This window comes from Mustela nigripes, chromosome 16, assembly GCF_022355385.1.
Source record: "Mustela nigripes isolate SB6536 chromosome 16, MUSNIG.SB6536, whole genome shotgun sequence".
Classification (NCBI taxonomy): domain Eukaryota; kingdom Metazoa; phylum Chordata; class Mammalia; order Carnivora; family Mustelidae; genus Mustela; species Mustela nigripes.
The window spans coordinates 45,406,160-45,418,497 of record NC_081572.1 but is presented as its reverse complement, the minus strand read 5'-3'; the positions used below and the strand labels follow the sequence as shown (position 1 = coordinate 45,418,497).

At 57.2% G+C, this 12,338-nt stretch overlaps 1 protein-coding gene across 4 annotated transcripts in view; it reads right to left on the bottom strand.

Moving 5' to 3' along the window:
- Window positions 1–272: 272 nt before the first annotated feature.
- The window catches only part of SGSM2 (small G protein signaling modulator 2), a 36,803-nt gene continuing 24,737 nt past the window's right edge, over window positions 273–12,338 (bottom strand). For 3 of the 4 annotated variants that reach the window (XM_059380915.1, XM_059380916.1, XM_059380917.1), the window contains 12 exons: window positions 8,670–8,820; window positions 7,829–7,893; window positions 7,595–7,740; window positions 6,965–7,093; window positions 6,560–6,742; window positions 4,449–4,835; window positions 4,074–4,198; window positions 3,561–3,643; window positions 3,238–3,347; window positions 2,707–2,803; window positions 2,035–2,202; window positions 273–1,845 (listed from right to left, as the gene is read on the bottom strand). In XM_059380915.1, the coding sequence (XP_059236898.1) occupies window positions 1,757–1,845; window positions 2,035–2,202; window positions 2,707–2,803; window positions 3,238–3,347; window positions 3,561–3,643; window positions 4,074–4,198; window positions 4,449–4,835; window positions 6,560–6,742; window positions 6,965–7,093; window positions 7,595–7,740; window positions 7,829–7,893; window positions 8,670–8,820 (1,733 nt within the window). In that variant the 3' untranslated portion in view covers window positions 273–1,756. Of the gene's footprint in view, window positions 1,846–2,034; window positions 2,203–2,706; window positions 2,804–3,237; window positions 3,348–3,560; window positions 3,644–4,073; window positions 4,199–4,448; window positions 4,836–6,559; window positions 6,743–6,964; window positions 7,094–7,594; window positions 7,741–7,828; window positions 7,894–8,669; window positions 8,821–12,338 lie in introns of those variants that run through there. The other variant, XR_009400514.1, reaches the window with a different exon arrangement.

The following is a 12,338-nucleotide window of genomic DNA, read 5'->3' as shown; positions in this document are numbered from 1 at the left end:
GCCGTGCTGACCCAGTGTCATCTGAGGGCTATCACTGGATCTTAAAGATCGGCAGAAACTCCCCAGCTGGAGCCTGCCAGGGGCCTGAGTAGGAATCCAGGTGCTTCCATTTAGCAGCTCTGTGTGGGCAGGGCTTCCACAATCGGAGGGCCAGCAGACCTATCGCTGTGGCTGTAGAATTCCCTCTGGTCCCAGAAGCCCAGCCGGGGGGATAGGGAGTGCTGACACTCACAGTCTAGTGCCAACCCCCAAGCAGCTCCCAGAGGCTCAGGCATTGCCAAATGCTATGTTTATTGGTCTGTTAACACTGAAGAGTATAGTTTCCAAGGAAAAACAAAAACAAACACTCTGCTTCTCACAAAACCACTGAGTTACTAAGGCAGGCACACAAGGGCCACCATGCCTGGTGGCAGCCAAGGACTCACAGACAACAGGGGTAGGCAGTGGGGCAGCTGGTCCCCAGATGGGCTAGGCAGTGCCCAGGACAGGGATGGGCTGGGGAGACTGTACTGGAGGCAGGAGGGCCATGGGGCCCTTTCCCTGTTCCTCAGATGCAGGAAGTCTCCAGACCGAAGTGACTGCAGGACAGGCCCTCACCACTGTGGTAGAGTGGCCTCCTGGCCCCAGGGCAAAGCCTTAGCCTCACGTGTTTAGGGGTGGAGGAGAAGTGGGGATGGCAGAGCAAGCAGTGTGCCAAGGAGCCAGGCCCTTCCTAGCACCCCTGCGAGTGAGGCTCCTCCAAGGGGGTTCCTGGGTCTCTAGGCCTCTCTGCACCCTGAGAAGCATTGGGGCAGGCAGAGCTGGCCTTGCTTCTCACCAGGGACAAACAGGAGATCCAAGCAACCTCCCCTTCCCCCAGACCCAGGGACTCATGCCTGAGATTGGCGATGGACTGCCCCGAAGCTCCAGGGCCTGTTCCTGAGAGGAGGCTATGAGAGGATTTCCTCCCTCAAGAGTTACCCTGGAATTCCTCTCGAGAGGGAAGTGCTCCTCCTGCATTCTAGATCATCCGGCTGGCCAAAGTGTCACACTGTTATCAGGGAAGCAACTAATGCATAAAGCAAGAGCCAGGGGGTGAAAGTGAAACCGTGTGGGTGCACGCAGGCACCCCGTGGGGCCGGGGCAGGGCATGGGGTCACCTCGGGCAGCCAGAGGTAGTGGCAGTGCAGCTGTGGAGGACTGCTCCCACCCAGGGCCCACATCTTTGGACTCCTGCACCCGGGACCCAGGCCCAAGCTGGCAGCCTGCATTGGGGCTGGGGTGGGCACATGCACGTCGCCTGCCAAGGGACTCGAAGAAGAGATCCAGCACAGAATCCGTTTGCCCACATGACCCATGCAGGGTTGGGCGAGGGTGGGGAGGCAGGCAGCTACAGCCCTGTTAACTCTACAGGGCCCCAGGCTGAGCTAGGAGAGGCTGTGAGAGCAGTCCAGGCTGAGGCTGCAGGTGACGGGGGGCTATTCCCAGGTGTCTGAGAGGGGAGCAGAGTAGGTGTCCCCCAAGGCATTCACTCCCTGAGGCCAACACGTCCCCTTCCCTTCCAGCCTGAGGCATCCAGCCCCCTGACTTGTGACCCCGCAAGGCTAGCGCTGCCCAGAGTTGGATCCCGGGCTCACAAGCACTTTATTAGGAAAGCGAGTGGGCAGGCAGGGCTGGCTGGGGGTCTGGCAGTCTCCGTGCCGCTGCCCCACTCCCTGCCCTGTGCTTGGGCCTGGAGCCCGGGCTCTAGTCGGCCACCACTTCCCGGCTGCAGCCATTACTTGTTCTCTATGAGCATCTGCACCTTGTGGACGAGCTCCCGGGCAATCTGCAGGATCTCCTGGGCGTCATGATGCTCGGCCCGTTCTGGGGGACACACACACAGCTGTAGGGTTGCCGGGACAGGGACAGGCGTCTGGGAGGAGCCCTGTAGCCATCCACCCTGCTGTTCCACCTGCTTCCAGGGACGGGAGCCCTTCCAGCCCTGCCCAGGCCAGGAGTGGGGACCCCCATGCTCCCACTGGGGGCATCCAGGATGGCTGGGGCAGCTCCTACCATTGAAGAACCTGATGACGTCGGTGAAGTCCATGTTGTTGTCGCGGACGATCTCGCGGTAGGCCTCCACCAGGGCCAGGGCGATGAACAGGACAAAGTGCTCTGATGAGATGTGCCGGGCTGCCCAGATCACCTCCCACACAGCGAACACATCCTCGTAGAGCAGCTCTAGGGACAGTCGGAGGCTAAGGCTGAGCCTGGCTCCCCAAGAGCCCAAATGGAGCCAAAGGTAGAGACAGAGCCCCAGGGACCCAAGTCCTGGGAGTCTCCCCACTACACAGAACCTAGTCCAAGAGGAGGGTTCCAGGGCCAAGGTCATGCCCTGGCCCTTCTCCTCAGGGATGGACTTCTTGGACACTTGTCACCCAGAGCAGCTCTACTTGGACGGGCCTTGCTGCTTGAGAAACTTGGCTGGAAAACAGCCCCCAGAACCGCTGGCTGAGGGTGACTGTTGGCAGCACTTTGGAATCACTGAAGGAGCTTTTAAAACTGTGGATGCCCAAGCAGCCAGGCTTTCTCAGGCTGGGGCCAGGTGAGGCCGAGGCGCTGGCATCTCCAACCAGCTCCCCAGGTGGTTCTTAAGTGCAGGGAAGGTTAGCAGCCACTGACTCTGGGGGAGAGGGTCTCCCACCGCCCTGAGCCCAGCCCCACCATCCCACCCACACCTCTTACCTCTCTTAAAATCCAACAAGAACCAGCGGTAACAGAAGTAAAAGTGGGTGTAGTCTCCATTCTGGTGCATCAACTCAAACAGCTCTGAGTCCAGGATCTTGCAGAAGTAAAGAAAAGGGAGTAGGACTGAGCCGCCATCGCCTCTCTGGGGGCCACCATCACCCACCCAACAGGCCCCTCCACCTGCGACCAGCAGCGCGCTGCCTGGGGAGAGCCCGTCCAGTCTCCTGAGGTGGAGGCTGCGCTCTGCTGCCCCAGCCAGCTCTCAGGGAGGTGCTCCTTGTGGAACTGTACCACTTTCTGGGTGTTCAATTCGCTGTCAACCACACCGCTCACCACAATTTTCAGGAGCGCCATATTTATATGCTGACATTGCCCCTCAATTTGTAATGCTGAAACAATGGTTCTCGAATGAAAGATACTGAGCTTATGTGGAAAGGGGATGTTGAGAACGCTCCCTGGCCTCCCTGTGGGTGACAGATGAGCCCAGCGGTGCCTGGTACCCAGCCCACGGGCAGCTGCTGACCTCACCTGGATGAGGGAGCGCATGTTGGCAAAGTGGGTGTCCATGGCACCCCCATTGGGGAAGTTCTGGCTCATCCGCTTCATGTGGTGGCTGAAACAGCTGTAGGCCAGCTGATCTGAGGGGAGATGGGAATGAGGCTGGCAAGGCAGAGGACCCCCATGCCTCACTTCACAGGGGGTGTCCTGTGGCCCAGAGGACAGGGCTGGCTTACACCCCCGCCCTTCCAGACCTAGCAATCTTCTTTTCCTCTCTCTGGCTGGCATCAGCCCAATCCCAACAGCACTGGGAATGTGCTCTACCTGCCCCCCACCCCAGCTCGGTCCCTCACCGTTGTCCAAGACGACCAGGAGCGGTGCAAGCAGGTCACACATTCCCTGCACATAGCCCACGTCCAGGTGCTCCCACACATAGCTGAAAAGCCAAGGGTATGGTCACCATGGGGGTGTGCTGTTCTCTACCCTGTGGGGATCCCTGGGGAGCTGGTCCCTAGAGCAGCCTGCTACCCAGAAGTCGGTCTTTCTACGACCCTGAAACACTGGGACGACCATGGTCGAAAGCCCACAGTTTCTGTCCTTGAGGCCCTTGGGGGCTCAGGCAAAGAGATGGTGAACTGGCTGGGGCAGTTAGGAGGCAATCAGCTAGGTTTCCTGGAGGAGTCTGGCTGAAGCTGTGAATTGACAGACCTCAGACAAAGAAAGGGGTGGAGCGGGGAGCACGGCAGGGAACGCAGAGAGCAGAGGCAGAGAGCATCAATTATGATTCAGCGCAAGGGAGAGGAGCAGGGCACCTGCCAGACCTAACCATCTTCCCCTCCCCACCTTGACCTCCCCCCGTGTAGCACCTGCACATGACGTCTCTGAGCCTCTCCAGGTTGGGGGGCGTGAAGTACCAGTAATTGCGGTCACAGCGCTGCACATCCTTGTCAATGCGGTGCAGATTTAAGGCCATAGTATCCAGTAATTCTATCTGAAAGAGCGGGGGTGCCTCAGGAGTGAGTGGGGGCTGGCAGGGACCCCTAGATAGCAGAATGCAGAAACCCCGGGACTCTGAGGACAGAGCCCTCAGGGGATGTCGAGGGATGGGCTTAGTACCCTCTATGTGGCGGTCAGGGTGCCCCCACCTGCCACCCACCAGCCCCTGTCCCCAAGCCTCAGGGTCAGGGTCAGGAGGGCCTCTGGGGCTGGCTGTGAACAGTGTCTGGGGAACATCCACATACAGTGTAGGCAGCAGCACACACGGCTGCCAGCTCCTCCCCTGCCTCTGGCTCGCTAGCCTGTGAGGCCTTCTGCTGGCTGGCATCTGGGGGCTCCAGGAAAGCACCGGCTGCTGGGCCCAGCCTGCTGGAGTCTTCCTCCCCACCACCATCCTCCTCTTCGAAGCCCATGCTCTGCGTCTCGTCTATGCTTGACTGGATGCCCGAGGCCACAGAGTAATTGCGAGAGGATGGCAGTCCTGAGTCCGGAGAGTCAAACTCCACAGACTGTTGCTGTCCCACCACGGCAGTGCCCGGGGGCCCTGCTCCTAGCTCCTGTGCAAGCTCCGGTCTGCAGTCTTCAGTGCCTGGGGGCTGTGGGGGCTCCAGGTCATCCACAGAGAGAAATACCTGGTGGTGGTGAAGAGATGGTGGGGCTCATACCCCTACTCCAGCCCCTTCCCTCAGTCTCCTTCCTGGGGTCTGAACCAGGCCTTGTCCTGGCCTCCACAATGCACCTCCACCCGGCTTGCCGAGCCTCTTCTGACCCAGGCAACCAGCTGGAAAGCGATCAGGCTCCAGGCAAGCGGAAAGACACCATATTTAGCCCTATCTAGTCCCCCTCCTGGGCCTCTCTCTGAGGCCTGAGAAAAGGTGGGAAGCATGCCAGGACTTCCTGTAGTGGCCACAAGGAAGGGGAACTGGAGGCTCAGACACTGGATGGCCAACGTGAGCCACGTGTAGATCTCCAAACACCTAAGTCACAAGGCGGCCTCGGGTCCGGAGAGCTGCGCACAAATAAAGGCTACCCCCAGCCTTGGGGTGGCTGCTGGGGCAGCCCAAAGGGCAGCAGGCTGGAGGTGTGAGGAAAACAGGTTCTTCCTATGTTCAGAATTGGACATTTAGCAGAACAAGACAGGAATCTTCTCTAGCCTAATCAGTTATGGGAGCTTCACACAAGCTTAGGAGGGGGGCTTAAAGAAGTGAAAGATAACCTGTTCTAGATTTGTAACAGTCTGCCACTATGGACAAGTCCTATGAAAAAGAAAAGAGACATATACAGACTATATGTATACAGATTTTCTATTTGGACTATGTAGGGAAAGGGACGCTAAAAGGCGTTTTCTCTCTGGCAACAAGCGTAAGGCATTGGGTTAGAATCAGGAAAGGCAGCACAGAGCCCTGTGTCAGTGTCAGCAAGGAAAGCTATTCCTGCTCGTGGGCTAAGCAGCGGGGGCACCAGTACAGACCCGGGAAGGCACAGAACCCAAAGGCAGAGAGAGGGAGCACGCTCACGAACAGGGGCGTAAGAATAAGGCACATAGAAAGGAGTGCAAAGAATTCTCTTGGTGGTTATATTTCTTTAAGTCTTGTTCCAGCTTCAGTTCTCCGTTAGTGCAAGGATTTAGTAAAGTAACAAGACTAGACATTATCTAGAGAGACAATTTAAAGGGAAAAAGCATAAGTTAGTCAAAGAATAGGAATTTCTTATTGTTTCTGGTTTGGCCCAGGAGCCATAGTGTGGAACTCGCTGTTCATCTAAAGGCTAGGGTGAGGCCAGGAGAACTACGTAAGCTCTGAACTAGCTTTGCACCGTAAGTTCTATAGGGAACAGAGGACACCATGGTGGATGGTGGGGTTGGGGGGATAGTCTTGCCAGTAGATGCCGATGGGAGCCCTCTGTCTCGGTCTCTGATCAACAGCTCTTGGTGAAACCTCCACAGTCAGAGGACAGCAGAGCTAAGAGGTGGACACGAAGCCCCAGAGAAAAGGAGTTACTCATCTCACTGGCCATGGACCTGGGTCTCCAACCCTGGGCTGCCTGTTTCTAGCTTTGAAAGATCTCTCTACAAGGAAGGAGGACTTCCCTAAATCCTGACCCAAGCTTCTTTCCCCGTTTGTCCATTAAAACAGAACACAGTGCACTATCTCATTTTATTCCTGCGACACTCAGAGAAGTGGGCGGCAGGGGGACCGTCAGCTGGCTTTTCAGCAGAAGAAAATGACACACAAAACACATTAAGCCATTCTCCCAGTGACTCCTAGAGTTCAGGCTGGTGCTCAGGACTCCACCTTAATCCTATAGAACGCCAGCGGCCCCTGCCCCCAGCTCCCCCAGGTCCCATCAGGCTCACGTCATTGCTGATGGTGGAATCTCGGTGGACGAGGCGCTGAACGTGGCTGTCGATGCTGCTGCCTGAGGAGAACTTGGTGAGCGTGGCTGGCTGGGCCTCCCGCTCGCGCTGCCTCACCGCCGCCTCGCAGGCCTTCCACTCGGCCAGCACCCTCTTGTACCTTGCTGCCACAGCTGAGTCCACCTGTCCGAGAGCACACCACGACCACGGAGGTGGGGGAGTGCCCCAGGACAGCTGGAGACCAGGATTGGGCCTAGCGGTGAAGACAGCAGGGCTACTCTGCTAACACCTTCCTCTGCCATATTTCTTTCCAGCTGGGAAGGGGCCAGGCTTGAGAGGCCCCTCCCTGGGGCCCCTTGGCCCAGCTCCCCATCTCTGTACCCCATGGGAGTGGGCTCCCCTTACCTGCTCCATCTCTTTCTTGCTCATGCCAAACTTGTAGTGGCCAAGCAGAAAGGGCCAGACGTCCTTACGGATTTCGTGCTCCACGCCCCCATAGTAAACCTGCCGGAGCAGCTCCAGCTCCTTGTAGTTCTGAGGCACCCGGGAAGGAAAGACCGTAGAGCCCCCATGGTCACTACAGCCCCACGGGGTAACCCTGCCTCCATTCCTCCCATGGGGGGCTGGGGACAGTGATTCTGTCATGCCACTGAAGCCCAGGCCAGCCCTGCTTTGGGGCGGGCATGTCCTCCCTGCCCCAGATCACAGCTGGATGAGATCCAGTTCAACCTCCTTTCCTTCCAGGACAGGCAACAGAGATTTGCCCGAGGTTTCAGAATAATGTGGAAGCAGACTAGGATCCGTCCGTCCCCCTTCCCACAGAAGCCCACAGACCCAGCTGTCTGAGATTCCACCATGACCTGGGCCACCCCAAGGCTCTCGGTCCCAACCTCTATTACATTTTACTTGAATGCCCATCCAGTCAATGAGAGCTACTCCCAGGGCAGCCTGCCCCATACTCGCTGTTGCTTTTGCCTGCCCCCCACCCCCAGCCCTTTGACCCAGCCTCTGGCCCTGGCTCCTCAGTGTGTGCACCTTTTCGTCCTTCTGATATTTGCTCCACACATCCTTGGTGAGGCCCCCTGAGGCCCCCGGGGGCCGGGTGGGAGGGATGATGTTGTGATGCACCAGCGCTGACAGATGGGTCCGTACCGTGGACAGGTGGCGGCAGTAGGCCAGCCCTGTGGGGGGCAGAGGTAGCCAGGACCCATGACAATGGTGCCTCCCCCAGCTCTCCCTGCTCTTGGCCCCACCTCACCCTACACTCACAGCCATAGAAGGCCCGGGACACGATCTGCCTCTTCATGCTCTCACACAGCAGCCTGAGGGGCAACCTGTGGAAATAACCTGGCTCAGAGGGGAGGGCACTGGCCCCTCTGGTGGAAGGAGGTTGAGAGAGGACATTCTGGCCTCGGGGCAGGTAAGGTGCTCGGGTGGTATGAGGAGTAGGACCAGCTGCCCAGTAGCACATCTGTGGCCTCCCTGGGTCTGTCAGTCACCCTAGATGGAGCTACTGGGGACCTAGCCTGGCCCCCAACCACCCAAGAGATTTTGAGCAACTAACTTCACTTCATGTTAGTGAATCTTGGTTTCCTCAGGTGAAAATAGAGAACCATCTCAGGGTCATGAGGAGTCACAGGCAAAAAATGAAGTTAACAGGTAGAAGAGAACAGCCTGTGAAAGCATCAGGGGCTGGCGTGTGGCCCTCACACAAATGCCATCCATATACCCTGGCAGTGCCCAGATATCTGATGTGCGCCCTCAGATGCACAGCCTGACGGCAGAGTCCCTGTACACATTGGGAAGGAGAGCACCTGCATGCTGAGTACCTACTATGTGTGGGGCACAGCTCTGGGCACTGAGTCACACACCTCATTTGGTCCTCACAAGTACCTTAGAAAGGAGGTTCTATTATTCCCATTTTACAGATGAGGAAACAGAGGCTCAGAGACATAGAGGCTCACAGTGACTCAGTAACATGTCAAAGCTACATAGGTAGCAGAAGGGAAATTGAACCGTCTGTCCAGCCTGAGGCCACCCTGTCAGACAAATGACACAGCCACTAAGGGCAGAATGCACTCAGGCAGACCCAGCCACAGGGCCCACTCACCGGTCGGGGACACAGCTGCAGTGGCTGGGAGTGGCATATGGGGAGCTGCGGGTGGAGCAGAAGAGACAGGAGCCCTGGCTGCACAGGGACTCCAGGTGCCAGGTTGGCAGGCTGGGCCCGAAGCCCTGCATTTCGATCATATCACCAGCATCTGAGGACAGGAAGGGGGCCATGGTCAGGGCCTGGCGGGCCTCCCTCCCCACTAGTACCCTATAGCATGCCCACCTCTGTGCCCAGAGCTGCAGCATGAAGTCACCCATTGGTAGAAAACCACCAAGGTGGCACCTGCCTGGTCCAGAGCCCAGAGATGGAAATGGTGGAGAGAGAGGGTGCCTGATGCTTCCCACCCTCCGCCTAGTCTTTCTGCATGTGATAAAATACTTGGTCTGAGTTGTGGATACTTGTGTCTGTTCTCGCCATCTTGCTATTGGCGATGGAAAAAAACATTTGTTTTTCTAGAGGGAGGAGCAAAAAAAAAAAAAAGGAGCAAAAGCCTAAGCTCTTTAAAACGCTGCCAGCTGGCTTTGCCCTCGACGATTCAGCCTGGTCGTCCTGGACAAACTCTGAGCTGGGCAGGAAGGTGCCAGGAATGTGGCAAGCCTTGGAACCTTTCCACATCAGGAGTCTCCACTGATCAGAGCTCCTGAGGATCCCTGAGCCACTCGTCCCGGTCGCCAGACCTTACCCCTCTGAGGGTTCTAGAACCTGTCACAGGTTAAGGAGGAGCAGTGTTCCCCCACCCAGCTAGGTGCCCTTGCTGCCAACTCACACAGGTTCCCCCTGAGTTCTCCAGCCTTGCCCAGCCAGACTGCACTGAGCATGGCAGCCTCCTCCACGCACACAGGTGAGCTGGCAGGAAGGGCAAAGTCACAGCTGTCAGGCCATTGTGGGGCGGTGGCTGGGCACCTAGTTCCACCACCCAGAAGAACATGCCCAGTGCAGCCTCAGAAGATGGCTCCCTGGACACATCTATGCCACCAGCAGATGGAGCCTTTCAGTCAGCCCAGCTGGTCTGAGTCAGAACTCAAGACCCTTGAGAGTTTCTAGGGCCCAAGTGGGGCAGAACACTGCCTGCAGGAGACTCTGTGAGTCACAAAGACGAAGCAAAGTGAGGGCAGAAAGCGTAAGGACCAGGAGATAAAGCCAGGAGAGAACGGGATAGCACAGAAGAGGGAAGAAGAAGGAAAGACAGCTGTAAGTCGAAGTACAAAGAAACTTTTTTCAAGCAGTATTTTTTCATATGAATCACAGCCTGGGCCCTGCCCTGCTAGGAGTCTGGAGCAGACCTAGGCCTGATTATTGTCAGAGTGAGCCTTGGTGGGGAGGGCAGAGCCAAGCTCCCTCCAATCCCCTCAGGAGATGCCCTGTCTTGGCCTGAGGCTCTCTTCTCAGACCCACAGCTGGGATTTTTGTAGCTACCTGGCCCTTCAGCTCCACCAGGAGGCAAATTAAGGGAACATACTCAGTGTGGAAAGGGCTGCGGCTCTGGGAGTGAGGAGTTGCAAGCCATGCCCAAAACTGGGAAGAAGAGGGAAGGGACAAATGCAGGTTCGGTGGGGCAGGAGCCCAGCTCCTGCCCTTGCAACAGGCAAGAGAAAGGCCAGTCATGAGAGGGAGGGTGGGAACAGGCCCAGCCAGGCAGGCAGCAGGCAACAGGCGGGCAGGCGGGGGTGAGGGTGGGGGCGCGACAGGTGCAGAGGATGAACGGTGGGCACATAGGGAAACAAGCTCATGCCCCAAAAGTAGGGCCCAACCAAGGCAAGACTCCTGGGTCAATGCTCTTCACCTTAATTCTCCAGGAAGGAGCTGAACCAGCCAGCATTGAACACTGCATCTCTGAATTAACCCAGTGCAGACAGCTGGAGCTCTGGAGTGACTGGGTGAGGGGCAGCAGGCTGGACATGGGGGGGATTGGGGGATCTGCTGGGCCAGCTTTGACTCTGACTCTCTCCTCTGAGCATGAGGAAAGTATGAAGCAAAAACGATCAGGATGGTTGAACCCCACAGCCCCTAAGACTCCGAGTGAAAGGTGCCTGGCCTGGAGCAGAATTAGAGTGAACAGCATCTCTGCTCTGTGGGGAGGAAGCAGGAGGAGGAGGAGAGGTGGGGGGAAGGGGAGGAGAGTCTGGACACCCGTCCCTTGATTCACATGCACAAGTCAAGCATGTGGCAGGCCTGAAAAGCAACGGCTAGTAGAACGGACTCGACAGTGTTGTCATTACGGACTGGGGCAGGGGTAGGAGCTCCCATCACAACCCCAACCACCTGCCAATTCTCCTCTCCTGCCTCCTCTCCCCTCCCAAGTACTGGGGGCCCAGGGCCTATATACTGGGTTGGTCTGGTTCCCGATTTCCCCCGAGAAAGCCCAGACGAGGCCTGAGGCCTCTGGGCTCCATAGGCATGGAGGCTTCTCTGACCCTGGAAGCCTCGGCCCTAAGACTGGTCAGGGTTAGGCTTCCTAACGCCAAGTCTGCCAAGACAGGGGCTCTGTGGGACCCCCCTCCCCAAGCCTCCAGCCCTTCCTGTCCTTCCTGACTCAGCCTTCCTACACTGCTCCAAATACCTTAGCCTGTAAATAAGCAGCCCTGAGCCCAGGTTTGCAAGGAACCAGATGGCAAGCTGTGTGCAGACAATATCAGAAGTGAGGCTCCCTTGCACTCCTACCCGGGGGGGACCTGTCCAGGAGGGCTACAAGGGAGGCAGGGCACAAGGGCAGGCATGTGGCAGATAGGGGGCAGCTGCTAGGGCTGTGCTGAGGGTGTGCTAGGTGGGTTCTAGGCCACAGACTTAGTTTCCCAGGGAGTGGAGGTTGGGGGCGGGTAGCTCATTGCTGATTTGGTGTCTGGGCTAAGGAACTGGGCTGTTTGGCAGAAGTTTGTGGAAGCATAAAGGGCATGTCACATATTCTTAGATACCCTCTGTAGGGTCAGGAAAAGGGGAGAAGAAATTAATTCTATGGCACAGGAATGGGTGGGGATGGAGAAGTTCCCTTAAACTCCAAGAAAGCAGGCCCCAACCCTTTCATAACCGGTTTTCCCTGAGCATCCTGGCCTCAACTTCCTAGGTTACCTGGCCAAGTCACTCTGTAAAGAGTGGGTTTCTCCTTCTTTACTGACCTATCTGTGTGCTAAGAAAGATGGGTGGTGGACAGAGGAACCAATGCCAAGGAGCTCTGGGCACTGTGCTGGGTTGTTTACAATGAAGGGACCTCCTCTGTGATCTGTGGCTCTGAGGTTTGGGACGGTGGGAAACACCTGTCTTAGATCTCTGGCACGTTTATTTCTAGATTGTATGCTGAAGCACCAGGCAGTACCTGCTGGAGCCAACAGCCTCACTGGGTTTACCCCTGGGTCCCCTTCAGCTGTGGCTCCAAACCCTCGCTTGAGCTAGGGACTCATTCAGGTGAGCTGTCGAGCCCTCACCCCTGCTGGGGAGGGGCCTGTACCTCTATCCTGTTTCTGTTAAGTCACAAGTCAGAGGTACAGGGCCAGGAGGCCAGTCTTCCCAGCCAGTAAGGGAGAAAGAGAGAGACACTGCCTCAGGTTTGCCAGCATGACCCCAAGGTACAGTGCTTGGAAAGACATTCTGGGTTCCTGAGAGGCAACCAGATGGTCTGATCTTCCTATCAGAGGATCCTCCCTCTCGGGCATGAAGCCCTCTCCCTTACAG